The following is a 17,732-nucleotide window of genomic DNA, read 5'->3' as shown; positions in this document are numbered from 1 at the left end:
ACAATTATTTATTATTATAATAATAATATATATAATATATATAATAATTATTTATTTATTATTCACAATTGTCATGTGATCTTTCTGGTGATTTCTTCACTAGGTTGGATGTATTTTTTTTGTTGGCGTTGATTTCTCCGACTGCCCAGAAAGGCACCACCGCGATCAGTTAGGTTAAAATGAAAAGAGAGGAAAGTGACGTTGTAAAGAACCATCCGTGACAAGATTTTCTTCAAAAATTGTTGTACCATGATTTTCTTCACAAAAAAATAAATAAATTAATTAATTAATTAATTAATTAAAAAAAAATTTACCCGTGTATAATGCGCACCCCAGATTTTAGGACAATAAATTAGTTACATTTTGCGCATTATACATGGAAAAAAACGGTACTCACTTTGTGTCAAAGACGCACACGATCACAGCAACATATTCAGTCGATACCAGCAACATTTAATTTACCGCTGCGCACAAGTGAATGGGTATAATGTCTAGACCCTGAATGTAAGACGACCCCCACTTTTTCAGTCTTATTTCAATGCAAAAAACATCGTCTTATATTCGGGCCAATACGGTATTATGTGCTTATGTTACAGTTACTCATTCACCTTGTGAAGCTGTGAGACGGTCTGGAAGGAAGCTGCTTTCCTCCTCCTGTGCTTGGTCTCGCGCTTAGGATCAGAGGCTGAAACCAGAGTCAAACAAGATGCTTGCTTCATATTCCTGTATACAGTAGTATATGTATACAAAATTAAGGGGAGAGAGAAAAGGATCAGAACAGAAAAGTAACTTCCACACTTCAACTTTTCTGTACCTGAATATCGTTAACTATTATTAACTATGTTGGAATAAGTACCAGTTTGTTGACTAATTAGCTGACTTTTTACAAGTTCAGTGAAAGTCAAACAGCTGATGGCTTAATCATGGTGAAGCAGACCCAAGACTGCTGGCATCAGATTTAGAGCAACCTGTACCTGACACAAGCTGGCACATGTTATCTCGTGATCTCAAACAAAAGGACCCAGCTTGGGCAAACAACATTTCTGTTTTAGAAACAGTGTTTGCTGGGCTACATTATTATATCATGTGTTAAATTATTGTTTTGCGTGACATGATTGTGTATGAATGGGGAGAAACAGCAATGTGTACATAGTTTATTAGGGTAGACAAACTCATATATACTTTATCATGTTCATATGTGTAAATCCTCTTATTATTTCATATAAACATGACTGGTCAATCAGAACACGGATACAGCACCTAGAGCTTTGTAACCTAACCCATAGGCACAGACCGTGGACACAGCACACACACACAGGGCGGTGACTCTCCAATACACATAGATACCAAGTGGTCAGGTGACGCTTTCCCGCCTTTTCTGGACAGTATAAAACCTTCTGACCTGGAGAATGGGGGTTGTTGTTTCATCCGCTGCAGTGCCTCGTGTACTGTCCGCCATTAAACAACCCAAGATCTTGCCAATAAAGAACCAACTGTTACTCCACATCTTTGTTTTCCTTGCTCAACGACGGACATCTCAAACAACACGCAACATGTGTCGTATTGATCCTGCACTCTTTACCTGTTCTAGCGCAGGATATTCATATCAAATGTTGACGCTGAAGCCTCCCCAGATTTTATTTCTTTGCTAAGATATCAATATCTGTGCATTTGTACCAGTTGAACCGCTGTTTTCTGTTATGATGGTAAACATTTTTTCTTTTTTTTTTTTTAAAAAAGCAGCAAATTCGCAAACAAAAGTGGCAAAAATGGAGGGAGCAAAATAACTGAAGACTTGCATTCAGCTAATGGGAAATTAAACAAAAGCAATCGTATGTAGAGGTTTGACTGTATTTGACTTTTAAAGTCCACGTAAATGTGCGCCAAAACCTGAATATTCCCTTAACTACCGTATTTTCCGGACAATAAGCCACTACTTTTTGAACCCTGCGTTATATGGCGTATTACAGAAACGTCCTAATTTGAGAATCTCATTTTATCTGTCTAGTTGCCGTGGCAACGGCACTTCAAGACCGTATTTAGGAAAAGCATTTTACAGAACAGCATTTCCTAACTTGGTTTGCGCATCCTATCTCAAGATAAGTAAAGTGTATTACAGAAGCATCCTAACATCGAAAAATCTTAAATAAATTGTCCTAACTTTAAGATAACCCCCTTTGCTGTCCTATGTGGTGTTGTTGTCAGTTACTGTCAGGTAGGCAGTATGGCTTGAAATTTAAAGCGCTACGCTGTTTCGTGGTGCTATTCATAATTGCTCTCTCTTTCGCTCTCTCTCTCTCCTTCCTACCGCATTATCTCCTCATATTCAATGCAAATAGATTCAATATCAGTTTTCACTCGCTAGCTTTTTTAACGTTGACTTGCGATTTTTCATTAAATCTCAAAATAACACGGAAACTGTTAGCCCTAGTCTCCTCAGTAAGACAATTTACACCAATTTCACTCCCACTGCTGTCATTTCTCACTCTTTTGCTCCATCGGGTTAGCCTTTGCCCAAGTGTTAACTGTCACAGAATCATCCTCCAAATCCAACTCAGTGTCCCCCCAACTGCCTATCTCTGACCCAGTCATCGAACACTCACGCTCTGGAACCAAAACAGGAGAAGCCCTAGTAATGTTTGAATTTGCCGCCCTTTTCCCCTTTCCACTGCCTGCCAATGGCTTCGCCATCTTTTCCCCATTCCACCTGTCAGTGCTACGAACAAGATGGTGGCGCGTGCACACGCAGCGACCTCTCTCTGTCCCGCCCGAACGGTGTTTTGTTCGTTTAATGAGTGTTTGTCCGACAGTTTTATGTGTTCGTCTCGTCGTACTGAGTCGTGCTACAAGTACAGCAGGCAGGTTCTGCTCGACATCGGCGAATGCGAGTTTTGTGGCGTTCTGGACTTTGAAGCGGGGACATTAAAGGAGCTCGGACTGCTCCGTCCTGAATCGTCGCCGGACTCGCCTGCTATTCCTCCCCCGGTTAGGAAGCGAGGAGGCTGAAGACGGGCAAGCGCGGAGGCGTCCGGGCCAGGCTGGCGGCCAACCCAGCTCGCCGGGCCGTGCCTTCCATTCTTCTGGCGAATGTTCGATCGCTGGACAACAAAATGGATTACATTCGCCTGCTGAGATCTACGAACCGGACAGTGCGTGACTGCTGTGTGCTCGTGTTCACTGAGACTTGGTTGACTGTCAACATTCCGGACTCTGCTGTACATCTGGAGCGGCTAGCGTGCTATCGGGCGGACCGGGCCATTGTAAAAGGGGGAAAATCGCGAGGAGGTGGAATATGCGTCTACATCCGTGACGAATGGTGCCGGGACTCTGTAGTGGTATGCAAGCTCTGCTCGCCACTGGCGGAGTTTGTGATCATTAAGTGCCGTCCTTTTTACCTGCCGAGGGAATTTACTGCGATTCTGCTAGTCGCGGTATACATCCCGCCTTCCAACATCGAAGGCGACAGGATCGCGGCTCTTAGGGAACTGTACCAGGCTGTCAGTGAACAACAGACGGCGCACCCTGACGGTTTCACCATCTTCGCTGGGGATTTTAATCACGCTAACCTGAAGTCTGTTTTTCCGAGGCTTCACCAGCATGTTAATTTTCCAACACGTGGCGACAGCTTCCTGGACCTGGTCTACTCTTCACATAAAGGAGCTTTCAAAGCCGCCCCCCTCCCCCATCTTGGACTTTCTGACCATATCACTGTTATGCTTTTGCCCGCATACAGACAAATGGTGAAAGCATCCAGGCCGGTTCGCAAGCGGGTTAGAGTGTGGCCTGAGGGTGCCTCTGATGTGCTTCGAGACTGCTTTGGCTCTACTGACTGGGAAATGTTTAAGCAGGCGGCCACTTGCAATGATCGGACGGACATAGAGGAGTATACTGACTCTGTTTCCTCTTACATCGCGAAGTGCATTGATGATGTGACCCACTCGAAATACATCGTCACTCGGGCTAACTGGAAGCCATGGCTGACTGGGGCTGTCCTCAGGCTGCTGAGGGCCAGGGACAAAGCCTTCAGAGCGGGGGATGAGGCTGGCTTGAGGACAGCGAGGGCCGACCTGTCCCGGGGCATCAAGGAGGCGAAAAAGGCGTTCTCTTGCAAGATTACCGCCCACTTCAAGGACAGCAAGGACGCACGGAGCCTTTGGCAGGGCATTCAGACCACTACAAGCCCGCGCCGCAGAGCTGTGAGGGCGATATCCGTCTGCTCAACGATCTCAACCGCTTCTTTGCTCGCTTCGACGCTCAGAACAGCACTTGCCCGCTGAAGGCCCCTCCCCCTCCACAAGAGCAGCCCCTGTGCCTCTCTGCTGATAGCGTGAGGAGGGCGCTTGCCGCTATTAACACCCGTAAGGCGGCGGGCCCTGACAACATCCCAGGTCGAGCGCTGAAGGACTGCGCTGGGGAGCTGACGGGTGTCTTCACGGACATCTTTAACATTTCCCTGCAGCAGGCCGTCGTCCCTTCGCGTTTCAAGGCTGCCACTATCGTACCTGTGCCGAAGAAACCTGCCCCGTCCTGCTTCAATGACTACCGCCCCGTGGCACTGACGCCCATCATCATGAAGTGCTTTGAGCGGCTTGTCATGGAGCACATCAGATCCATTCTCACCCCCACCATAGACCCCTTCCAGTTTGCGTACCGAGCCAAACGGTCCTCTGAGGATGCCATCTGCTCTGCCCTCCACTCGGCCCTCACCCACCTGGTGAGTAGGGACTCGTATGTGAGATTGCTGTTTGTGGACTTCAGTTCTGCCTTCAACACCATTGTGCCACAACGACTCATCTGCAAACTCGCCAACCTGGGCCTCAGTACCTACCTCTGCAACTGGCTACTAGACTTCCTCTGTCAGAGGCCTCAGGTGGTACGTGTTGGCGACAGAATCTCCGCCAGCATCACGATGAGCACGGGGGCCCCCCAAGGCTGCGTGCTCAGTCCGCTGCTCTTCACCCTGCTGACGCATGACTGCGCTGCAACCTACAGCACCAACCGCATGGTGAAATTTGCTGACGACTTGACTCTGGTGGGTCTCATCACCAAGGGCGACGAGACTCAATACAGGTTGGAGGTTGACCTTCTGACCACGTGGTGCAAGGACAACAACCTCCTGCTGAACGTCAACAAGACCAAGGAGATTGTTGTTGACTTCCGGAAGGGTCACACCCAACACCTGCCGCTGACCATCGATGGTGCTGTGGTGGAGAGAGTGAGCAGCACCAGGTTCCTGGGGGTGCACATCAGTGAGGATCTCTCCTGGTCCACCAACACCGCATCACTGGCGAAGAAGGCCCAGCGCCGCCTGTACTTCCTGCGGAAACTCAGGCGAGCAAGTGCTCCTCCGGCCATCATGACTACATTTTACCGTGGCACCATTGAAAGCGTCCTCTCCAGTTGTATCACTGTTTGGGGTGGTAGCTGCACTGAATACAACGTGAAGGCCCTGCAGCGCATAGTGAACACGGCTGGTAAGGTTATTGGTGCTTTGCTCCCCTCCTTGAAGGACATTTACACCTCCCATCTCACCCGCAAGGCGACCACGATTGTGAGTGATGTGAGTCACCCCGCTCACTCTTTGTTCGATCTTCTGCCCTCTGGGAAAATGTACAGGAGCCTGCGCTCCCGCACCACCAGACTCACCAACAGCTTCATTCTCCAGGCTGTTAGGATCCTGAACTCTCTCCCCCCTTCTGCGTAGCGTCCTGTACTTTTGCGCTATATTCTGACTGTCTGCTGTATGCACACTTGCTCCATTTTTGCTCCTCTTATTTGTTGTGTTATTTGTTTATTTATTATTTATTCATCACTCTTATTTATTCATTGTTTGTGCCTTCTTGTTTTTATTTTTTTGTGTTGTTTACTTGTATGTATATTGTGTACTATGTCTTGTCACCGTGGGATAATGGGAACGTAATTTCGATTTCTTTGTGTCTTGGCATGTGAAGAAATTGACAATAAAGCAGACTTTTACTTTTTGTGTTTCACCCCATCAATCAGTTAATACCTTACTAGTAGAATTGTTAACTTATGGAAGAGTGAAATGATCGACCCCAATATCGTGATATATCAAATATTCAATCAAATTAAATTCATCATCTGAATCCTCTTTGTTCTAGCCGGCACGGTTTCTCTTATTGTCGGTTTGTTACTTGTTCAAAAAGCAAAGAAAAAACTGAAACCATAATCGGCAAAAAATGCTGAGGAAACTCAATCCTGTGTTGTTCCGTGCGCTGCATTGACACAGTGACGTCTGTGCGGCCTATGCCCACACAAGTTTAACTAGGTCTTAAAGAACTATCATGTTTGTCATGAAATGGTTACACAGCAGGGGGTTGGGGGTCTAGTAATTCATTAATGAAGGCATTGCAAAAACTGGATTTATTGAATGATTGAGTCATTGACTAAGTGGTGTCTTGATAGCAAATATTGTGTGCTCAATTGTTTGTGGTCTGACCCATGATACCTGTCTCAGAGGTGATATAGTTCTCAAACAGTCCAGCCATCAGTTTGCTGGAGGACTTCTGGAATAAAAGCACCACTGTCTCATTGAGAGGGTCTCTGTTCTTGTCCAACCACCCGATAATGTTGTACGGAACCTGCATGCAAGAAGTCAGCATTAGCATCATCACCAAACACTTCCCGTACCAGGGCTGGATGCTGTAGAGCTGAAAACATACCACTCCAGCGTAGTGGACCACTTCAAAGTGCGCCTCGTATTTGCGTTTCTTGTCTAGCCGTGGCCGCAAGAAATTCGGTGACTTTCCCAAATGGTTGTCATACAGTTTGGTTTTGAAACTGAAGTCTGTGGCCTTGGGGAACATACACTCCTCCTCCATGATAGACAGAATTCCCATGGGCTGTACATACAGTGCATATAAATAATAGTCATCACTCAATCTTTTTATGGGCTAATAACGGGTTTTCTCAGAAAGTGGCACTGATTCTAACAACACTCTTTTCTCAAAAGAAAAATGTTAAGCTGTATCCTGCAACTGGCTGGCGACTACCGTAATTTCTGGACTATAAACCGCACCTGATTATAAGCCGCACAAGCAAAAATTAGGGGAAACTTTTGTTATTTTCATAAAAAAGCCACTCTGTACTAAAAGCCGCATGTGCACGTGAGTTATTTACAAAGAAAGACGGTACACAGACAGCCTTTTTAAAGTTTTAATAACATACCTTAACATTTCTTTCCAAACACTGCCTGTGACGTGGCAGTAATACTGCAGCAACATGGAAGTAACACAGCACTAATAGGGCTGGATAAAACCACCAGTAAACTACCAGTAAAAGTCACTGAGACGCGGCAACACGGTAGCACAGCACTAACAGGGCTGGTTAAAAAAAATCAACACACCACTCTTCTCCCCAGTGACCGTGTCACATATCCCTCCGCCCAGCAAAGCGGTGCCGCACAACAGTGGTCTGCAGCCTTTTTACGAGTGTATAAGTGATTGAGTCATCACAAAAATCATGAAAAATCCATAGATACGCCGCACTGGATGAGAAGCCGCAGGGTTCAAAACTTAAGCAACAAGTAGCGGCTTATAGTCCGGAAATTACAGTAGTTCAGTGTGTAGTCTGCCTTTTACCCGATGTGGGATAGGATCCAGTACCCCCCGTGGTGTTGAAATTGAATGAATGAATGAATGAATGAATGAATGAATGAATGAATGAATGAATGAATGAAAAAGGTTGAGCACATTCAACCTCAGAACACGCAGTTGGGACACAACATAAGGAAACAAATCCTTAAGACACAATGTAAGGACAAAATGTTGAGATACAAAGATGCAAAGCATGAGCCAATGCATGAAAATAAGAATTAAAGAAGCCGAATTACATTATCCCCTCCAGGAGCTGTCACCTTACTGTGGTGGTGGGGTTTGGACATTCCAATGATCCCAGGAGCTAAGTTGTCTGGGGCTTTGTGCCCCTGGAAGTGTCACCCATGGAAAACAGGTCCAAGGCGAGGGACCAGACAAAGCACGGCTCACAGATCCCTTGTTAAGAAAAATACAAATAGACATTTTCCTTTTCCCGGACGCGGGTCACGGGGCGGGTCACTCTGGAGCCTGGAGGATGGGCTCGATGGGGAGCACCTGGTGGCCGGGCCTGTACCCATGGGACCTGGCCAGGCTCAGCCCAAAATGGCAATATGGGTCTCCCTTTTCATGGGCTCACCATCTGTGGAAGGGGCCAAACGTGCTTTGTGAGTTGGACTGTGGTCATAGTTGGCGGTCCGATCCCTGGCTGCAGAAATTAGCTCGAGGGGCATGGAATTTCACCTCTGGCAGGGATGGAGCCTTAGCTGGTGTGAGAGGCAGAGCGGTTCAGACTAGAAATAGTCAGGCTTGCTTCCACACACAGCCTCCTCTTGAAAATAGTTGGAAACTCTTCCACTCTGGAGTTGCCCACGGTGAGAGGTGCAGAACAGGTGTGGGCATACTAATTGCCCCCCTACTTGGGGCCTATACATTGGAGTTCACCCTGGTGGACGAGAGGGTAGGCTCGCACTGCTTTCGGGTGGGGTATCGGGTCCTGACTGTTCTTTGTGCGTATGCACCAAACAATAGTTCAGAGTACCCACCCTTTTTGGAGTCCTTGAAGGGTGTGCTGGAGAGTGCTCCCCTGGGGACTCCATCAGTCTGCTGGAAGACATCAATCCTTACGTGGCCAATGACAACGAGACCTGAAGGGGTTTGATTGGGAGGAACATACCCGCAATCTGAACCTGAATTGTGTTCGTTATTGGACTTCTGTGCTCAACATGGATTGTCTATAACAAACACCATGTTCAGCCATAAGGATGTCCACTTGGCACCAGGACACTCTTGGCTGCATTTTGATGATGGACTTTGTCGTCATGTCATCGGATTTGTGGCCGCATGTTTTGGACATTTGAGAGAGGGGTGGAGCTGTCAACTGATCACAACATGGTGGTGTGTTGGCTCTGATGGTGGGGAAAGATGCCGGTCCGACCCTGCAGACCCAAACGTATTGTGAGGGTTTGGTAAGAACGTCTGTCAGAAAGTTTCAACTTCCACCTTCAGCAGAGCTTTGCCGACGTCCCGGGGGAGGCGGGGGACATAGAGTCTGAGTGACCATGTTCTATGCCTCCATTGTTGAGGCAGCTGACTGGAACTATGGCCATGATGTAGTCATAGCGGCAATCTCCAAACCCATTGGTAGCCACTGGTGGTAAGGGATGTCGTCAAGCTGAAGAAGGAGTCCTATCGGGCACTTTTGGCCTGTGGGACTCTGGAGGCAGCTGACAGCTACTGGATGGCCAAGCGGAACGCAGTGTCCATCCATCCATTTTCTGAACCGCTTAGTCCCCACGGGGGTCGCGGGAGTGCTGGAGCCTATCCCAGCCGTCAACGGGCAGTGGGCGGGGGACACCCTGAACCGGTTGCCAGCCAATCGCAGGGCACACAGAGACAAACAACCATTTGCACTCGCACTCACACCTAGGGACAATTTGGAGTCTTCAATCGGCCTACCAAGCATGTTTTTGGGATGTGGGAGGAAACCGGAGAGCCCGGAGAAAACCCACGCGGGCCCGGGGAGAACATGCAAACTCCACACAGGGAGGGCCGGAGGTGGAATCGAACCCATACCCTCCTAACTGTGAGGCGGACGTGCTACCCAGAGCGCCACCGAGCCTAGGAACGCAGTGTCGCTGAAGAAAAAACTTGGGCGTGGGTGGGAGTTCAGTGAGGCTATGAAAAACGATTTCCAGATGGCTTTGAGGAAATTCTAGTCCTCCATACGTTGTCTCACCATCAACATTGTGTAGTATAGTGGAGATGGGGTGCTGTTGACCTCGACTCGAGACGTTGTGAGACAGTGGGGCTAATACCACCTCAATTCCACCGACACGCCTTCTATCGCCAAAACAGAGCTGGGGGACTCTGGTAGGTTCTCCTATCTCTGGAGTTGAAGTTACTGAGGTGGTTGAAAAGCTCCTTGGTGGCAAGATCTGAAGACGAGATCTGCCCGGATTTCCTGAAGTCTCTGGATGTTGTGGGGCTGTCCTGGCTGACATACCTCTTCAAAATTGTGTGGACATCGAGGACAGTGCCTCTGGATTGCAGATTGTGGTGGTCCCCCTTTTTAAGAAGGGGGACTGGAGGGTGTGTTCTAATTACAGAAGAATCACACTTGTCAGCCTCCCTGGCAAGGTCTACATATTCAGGTGAGCTGGAGAGGAGCATCGGTCGGGAGGTGAAATCTCACATTCAGTATGAGCAATGTGGTTTTTGCCCTGGCCATGGAAAAGCATGGACCAGCTATACATCCTCAGCAGGTTCCCAGGTTTGCATGGGAGTTGGCCAAACCAGTCTACGTGTGTTTTGTGGACTTGGAGAAGGCGTTCGACCGTGTCCATTGGGAAATTCTGGAGAGCTGCTACGAGAGTATGGGGTACCCAGCCCCTTGATAAGGGCGGTTTGGTCCCTATATAACCGATGTCACAATTTTGTCCTCATTTCCAGCAGTAAGTCGAATTCATTTCTGGTGAGGGTTGGACTCCGCCAAGGTTGCCCTTTTTCACAAATTTCTAGACACAGCCAATGCGTTGAAGAGTTCCGGTGTGGCGACCTCAGTAGTGCATCTCTGTTTTTTGCAGATGATGTGGTGCTGTTGGCTTCTTAAAGCCTTGATCTCTAACTCTGACTGGAGCAATTCACAGCCGCGTGTGAAGCGGCTGGGATGGAATCTCACTCGTCACTCAGAAACAGGTGGAATCAGAGTTCCCTCTAATTTTTCAAGTGTCTGTGCAAACACACAAGCTCCCTGTGCACACTGTGGATCACTGTGTGCAATACCAGAATAAATAAATAAATAAATAAATAAATAAATACATAAATAAATAAATAAATAATGTCAATGAGAACTTTAACTTGCTCGGGGTCGGATTTTGTTTTGTGTGACAGCTCATTCCTTTTCTTCAGTCTTTTGCGCTTTCCCGCAATAATGTACCGATCCCCTGTCCCATCATGAGTCTTTGTACAATTGCAACGGCTTTCAAATGACATTTCTGCTGAATGTGATGCTTGAGGTAGCCAAACTTCCATTCAGTCCATATTTTTCCCTCCATAAACTTGCCCGCCACTTTGGCTTCACCGCATGTTTTGCAGAGGAGACCTTTCTCATTCGAAAAAGAGAAAATCTCACCCAGTTTCACCGTTTCCTCTTGTACTTGCACACACTCCAACAGCCATTCAATCTTAAAAGAACTGCCGCATCTCTTATTTATTTTGGCTTAGCGAGTGGATGTGTCACTGCTCATTCGTTTCGCCATGATTAGCAAATTTTGCATTTGCATCGCTTGACTGCCGCACTGTCGTTAACTAGCTAACCTGTGCGGCACGAATGGGCAGGACACATGTTCAGGCACTGTCAATCCTATGATTGGCTATGTAGCGGAAGTGAACCGTATCATATCATTGGCTGGACACCTGTCAATTACTGATTTACACGACAAAAAGGCACAGAAAGAAACTCATTCGTCCACTTAATTAGATTGTCTAACATTAGATATTAATCAATCAGTTTATGCCGAATTTTATTTTGAGCGTAACATGGAGTTTCTTGTGCGCAGAGACTACGCAACCAGTGTGCAATTGCGCAGCTTAGAGGGAACACTGGGTGGAATGCCATTTCAAGGTCGGGAATGAGATCCTGCCCCAGTCTGTGACTCAATTAACCTACAGTGCAAGGAAGAGTGGCTTGATCACCAGCGGCACTGATTTAACCTGGAGTTTAAAAAGAACTCTGCGTCCGTGTGCTTTCGTGTGTGTGTGCGTGTGTTTTGCTCCACACCTCTACATGTATTATTTGACCCTCCTCTTACCACCACGGTACTAGGTCGTCACGTCCGGGATTACGCAGAGTGTGTGGGTTAGTGGGTCTAACTGCGGGGGTGTGAAGGTTGGGAATGGGAAAAAGTTGGTGCTCCAACGGTGGTTTGGGCACAACAAGACGAGGGGTACACAAAAACATATACATACATACATACATACATACGCACGCACGCACGCACACACACACACACACACACACAAATCTACACAACACTAACATGACACAAGACCTCATGAAATGGAATAACTCCTTAGCCCGACTACCTGAACTGAGTGTATGAAGAAATTAAAGACAGCTAACTTTTGTGACGAGGAGGAGTTTGTTGTTTGTCTATGTACTTTGTACTTTGCTAAGAACTCTCCCTTTTAGAGCACCTTTTGTTTGAACTTTTGCAGCCCCTGATTTTCCTCAGTTTGAGATGTTTTGTTTCCTTGATTTAAATAAATCGCTGCAGTGATGGCCAATCCATCTCTGCGCCTGAGTCCTCAATTCACTAGGTCCTGTCAACTTTAGGACAAGATGTTAGGACACAATGTTAGGACAAAATATTAACACATGATGTTAGGAGATTTTCTGCCTTGATGGCTAATCCATTTCTGCGCCTGAGTCCTGCCTTCACCTGGTCCTGACAACTTGAACAAGATGTAAGGACACGATATTAAGACAAGATGTTAGGAGATAACCTTGGGACCAGACATTAGACATGTTATGCATGATGTTAGGATTGTGATTTAAGACACGAGGAAAAAACATGACATTATAGGCATGGATGGTTGTTCCTGAAGTCAGACTGACAGATACCAGCCACGATCAGGGTAAAATACCTTCTCGATGAGGTCGATGCAGACCTGCAGATCAAGACCAAAGTCAATGAATGTCCACTCAATGCCCTCTATTTTGTACTCCTCCTGCTCCAGGATGAACATGTGGTGGTTGAAGTACTGCTGCAGTTTTTCATTGGTGAAGTTGATGCAGAGCTGCTCAAAACTGTTCAACTACATAAGAAGCAAAAGAGTGTTGAATGAGTTGACCAGTCGAAGTGAACATTTTTTGGCAGACCCACAGGTTTTATTGGGCTCACTGGATTCTGGCCAGAGGTAAATAATTTTCATGACTAAACACATGATACGGCACAAATGGAAGCAAAAGTTAACGGGAGCAGACAGAAAATGGAACCATGAGAACAAGGTCAATGGCAGTGCACAGGAGTGAAAACCATGGGGTTTTATTGTATTTAAACTAAAATCAAATAAATGTTCCCTTCAGCGTCTAGTTAAACATTGCATAGATATTGCACAGAAAAACTACATCAAATTCAAGGAAACCTTTGGAGTTGCAGCACAGTACAAAGCTTACCAAGTCTTGTACATTGTGTGAAAAAGAGCTGCGACTAATGCAGGTGGAGTCTCAATTTTGTTATATTATCTATGAGTTAGTAAAGACTAGCAACACTTAATTAATAAATAATAAAATAAATAAATAAAAGATATATATAGATATAAATAAGAGTGTAGCCCACTTATGTTGAGGAATAAAACAAAACCCAGAATGATTCAGTTAAGTCAAAAAGACTGTCTTTTCTTTAATCAAAATCTTATTTTTAAACATGACTATTAAAAAAATGCACTTCTAATAAATTATTGGCAAAACCACTTGTCATTTTTATGTTAAGCTGACTTGTCGGCATCTGCTGTAAGTAACTAATAAAGTAATTTGTAACTAAATTACTATTGAAATGAAGTAATCACTAAAGTAAAGAAGTTACTTTTTCAAGATAGCTGTGGCAACACTGTACGTCATATGTACCTCAAAGATCTCAAAGCCAGCAATGTCCAGCACACCAATGAAGTACTGTCGAGGCAGTGATGTGTACAAGGACACATTGATGTGGGTCACCAGCCATTTGAACATGCGGTCGTACGTGGCCTTGGCCAGAGCAGCCACAGCAAAGTACACCTGCACACAGCCACTCACATGACGCACACAGGATGCTTCTGTATTGACTCAGGAACTGAAGGAATTTACCTGCTCCACTGTCTGACCTTTCACGATGGATTCATTGCCTACTTTGACTCGAGGATTCAGGAGGCCTTTCAGCAAGTCAGCAGAACTAATGCCCATCAAATAGGCTGCCTTGTCCATACCTGCACAGGTTAGCAACATACTAACAAGCGTTAGATCAAACATATGATTGATTGATTGATTGATTGATTAATTTATTTATTTATTAATTTATTAATTAATTACATAATCCGTCCATTCATACATACATACATACATACATACATACATACATACATACATACATACATCACAGTCATGGCGCAACAGAAAGTCCATGCTCCTACTGTCTCCACACTTTTGACCAATGTTTTTTTTTTTCATTTTATGGCACTTTCTGCTAAAAAAACCCAAAAACTGTCGCTTCTTTGTCCATCATGATTGTTTACTTTGAAGTCATACTTGGGAGGTTTTATGAGATTTCTCATCCAATGTGGGAATATTCATCAATGAGATCAGCATGTGCCCCACGCTGAACAAGAAAAAAATGTAGTTTGTGTGTTCAGATGAAAGACAGATGTAGTACTTTCAGTGCCGTCAGCTTCAGCCTGCTCCTCTCGTTGCTTCTTCTTGAACTTCATGTTTCCAAAGTGCATGATGGCACCGACAAGCTTGTAACAGCCATACTTCTCCTCAGGCGTGAAGCCCAGCGTGTCCATTGCGTGCTGCAAACAGTTCATCATTATCAATCATCATAAATCGTCAGCAATCATCATCATAATTGTTAACTTCCGATGCAATGCATTGTGGGTAAGGGGGCGGACAGGGAAGTGTTGCTACTTTTTGCTGTTGTGTCGGTGAGTGCGGTTGAGTGAAAAACGTGGCCAAATAAATGTGTCTATGACAAATTTCGTCGTGTATTGGAATTTACATGGTAGCAGAGAATGGTTTCCAATTATGGAGTACCACCAAAGTTTGATGAAGCACGACCATAGGAGTGCTGGAAAAATGAAGTTAGTATTTGGAGACTTGTTACGGAGTTGGACAAGAAAAAGCAAGCCCTTGCAGTGGCACTCGGGCTCGAGGGAAGAACCAGAGATACGGCGCTTGAAATACCCGCAGAAGACCTGCACATGGAAACTTTTCTGACAAAACTAGATGCAGTGTTTCTGAGAGAAGAAAAGGACCGTGCTTATGAAGCCTACTCGTATTTTGACTCAGTAGCTAAAGACAATGCCGTGTCCATGGAGGACTATTGAGCAAAGATATAATCGCATGAAGAGGTACAAGATGACGCTACCAGATGCGGTGCTCGCTTTCAAGCTTTTGGACACAGCGTGCCTGGAGGAGAAAGCCAGACAGCTCGCTCTGACCGCGTGCACGGAGCTCACTTTTGTGTCCATGAAGTCTACGTTAAAACGGATTTTTGGAGGGAAGACAGGAAGTTAAACATACAACGGGGGTGAAAGTCAAGATGCCGCGTTCGTCACGGAGCAAAGACCGACAGGGCGTTGTAAGCGGAGGAGCGGCTTATCGTCCCAGCGCGATATCCCCAGACAGCAGTCACAGCAGGGAACCAACCCACTCGACAAGTATGGTAGGCGGACCAGATGCGCCATCTGTCAGAGCACGTACCACTGGGCTAAAGACTGTCCTCACCAACAAAACGAAGTGAAGTTGACTGAAGATGAGAATGTGGAAGAGTGTAACATAACTCTGTTCACTAAAGCGACAATAACAGACTCAGAGATCTTCAGAACTGAATCTTTAGGATCTGCTATCATAGACACTGCATGTACACGCACGGTCTGTGGCCAAAAGTGGCTGGACAACTATATGAAGGATCTAAGTAAGAGACAAATAGAAAAAATGATGCAGACTGAATCTTCCAGCTTTCGGCCATTCAAATTTGGAGACGGTCAGGTTGTGTATTCCAATAAAAAAGTGACAATTCCAGCAAAAATAGGACAAACTAAATGTCACATTGAAATTGAAGTGGTCCCAGTTGATATTCCTCTTCTTTTGAGCAAAATGTGTCTTAAAAGAGCAGGAACTGTGTTGGACATGGAGAATGACAAAGTGGAAATGTTCAAGCAACAGGTGCCTCTTGAGCTCACCAGTTCTGGTCGCTATTGTGTGGACATTAGAGATGTAGTACATTTAGGAGAAAGCTGTGAACAAGATGATGTCCTAGTTGTAACTGCAGACATGTCCAAGAAGGAAAAGGGTAAAGCTGAAACTACATAAACAATTTGGGCATGCCTCTACAGACAGATTACAGAAACTCATCCAAAGCTCTGGAAATAATGATCAGGACTGTCCTGTCATCCTACAGGAGATTATCAAAAATTGTGAAATATGCCAAAAATACAGTTGGACCAAACCCAAGCCAAGTTGGTTTGCCCCTGGCTTCGGAGTACAATGAGACTGTGGCAATGGATCTTCATGAGCTGGAGCCTGTTGTATGGTACCTGCACATCATTGACCACTTCACACGGTTCAGCGCAGGAAACATTGTCAGGACCAAGAAGCCATCAGAGATAGTAAACTCTTTCATTCATTCTTGGATAAGTGTCCATAGAGCACCAAAACGGATCTACAGTAACAACTGAAGAGAGTTCAACAATGAAGAGATAAGAGACATGGAAGAAAACTTCAACATCGAGACAAAGACCACAGCAGCATACAGTCCGTGAAGCAATGGACTGTTGGAGAGACACACCATGACACTGACAGAAATCATCTTAAAGGTCAAAAAGGAAAATGGGTGTGGGTGGCAAACTGCTTTAGACTGGGCTCTTATGGCTAAAAACAGTCTGATTAATGTGCACGGTTACAGTCCACACCAGCTTGTCCTTGGTCAAAACCCTATCTCCCTTCTGTTTTAGTTGATCAACTACCTGCTTTGGAGGGAAATACACTGAGCACTAGAGGAGGTCAGCACTATCAGCATTACATGCAGCCAGGAGAGCTTTCACTGAGGTAGAATGTTCTGAAAGAATAAGAAGAGCACTACGTTAACAGATACCCACAGATGAAAAGTATGAGAAAGGAGACAAAGTGTTCTACAAACGAGCTGACATGACAGAGTGGAAGGGCCCAGCCATAGTTATTGGACAGGATGGGTTTGTTTGTTTGTTTGTTTGTTTGTTTGTTTGTTTGTTTTATTTAGGATCCCCATTAGCTATGGCAATGCCAGCGCTACTCTTCCTGGGGTCTGTGGTGTTTATCAGGCATGGAGGTCTTCTGGTACGTACACACCAGTCTCGGTTGAATAAAGTTGTTGATGAAAAAATAACAGAAATTCAAGATGCTCCTGAAAATAAAACAGATGCTGAGAATGACAGGAAATGTATCTGACATCTATGATATTGAAAGTGCTCATGGAGATGAGGAAGTATCTGATATTCAAAATGATGCGACAGACAATTCTAGTCAAGCAGATGTGCCACCTGCTGAAACAGAAAGTAATGTAACTTGTGATTTAAAGCTTAAAACAGGACAGACAATCACATTTACAAACAGTGATGGTGTACAATGCAGTGCCAGAGTTTTAAGCAGAGCAGGGAAAGCAAAAGGGCAGTACAAAAATTGGTACAATGTACAATATTTTGAACCTAATGATAGTGAGGGACAGAGTCAGGCATTAGACATCTCACAAGTTGACAATCTGCTCATGGAGTCAGATAATATGGATGCAGATGTTCTTATTGCTAAAGACATATCTTTTGAAAATGCCAAACAGCAAGAAATTGAGAATTGGAAAAATAATAATGTTTTTGAGGAAGTTCTAAACAAAGGTCAAACATGTGCTTCTACAAGATGGGTCTGTACGTTGAAAGATACAGTAAATG

At 45.3% G+C, this 17,732-nt stretch overlaps 1 protein-coding gene across 1 annotated transcript in view; it reads right to left on the bottom strand.

Annotated features, from left to right (window-relative positions):
• Positions 1-17,732, bottom strand: part of LOC119119480 (myosin-7B-like) — a gene marked incomplete at its 3' end in the record, with an annotated part of 180,400 nt that overhangs the window by 94,995 nt on the left and 67,673 nt on the right. The window contains exons 11-17 of the mRNA XM_037245895.1: positions 14,465-14,603; positions 13,903-14,021; positions 13,684-13,833; positions 12,702-12,872; positions 6,684-6,863; positions 6,470-6,602; positions 609-685 (exon numbers count right to left, since the gene is read on the bottom strand). Of these exons, the coding sequence (XP_037101790.1) occupies positions 609-685; positions 6,470-6,602; positions 6,684-6,863; positions 12,702-12,872; positions 13,684-13,833; positions 13,903-14,021; positions 14,465-14,603 (969 nt within the window). The remainder of the gene's footprint in view (positions 1-608; positions 686-6,469; positions 6,603-6,683; positions 6,864-12,701; positions 12,873-13,683; positions 13,834-13,902; positions 14,022-14,464; positions 14,604-17,732) is intronic.

Source organism: Syngnathus acus, chromosome 2 (assembly GCF_901709675.1).
Source record: "Syngnathus acus chromosome 2, fSynAcu1.2, whole genome shotgun sequence".
NCBI lineage: Eukaryota > Metazoa > Chordata > Actinopteri > Syngnathiformes > Syngnathidae > Syngnathus > Syngnathus acus.
The sequence above is the reverse complement of the archived record's forward strand: the minus strand, read 5'-3'. Positions and strand labels throughout refer to the sequence as shown.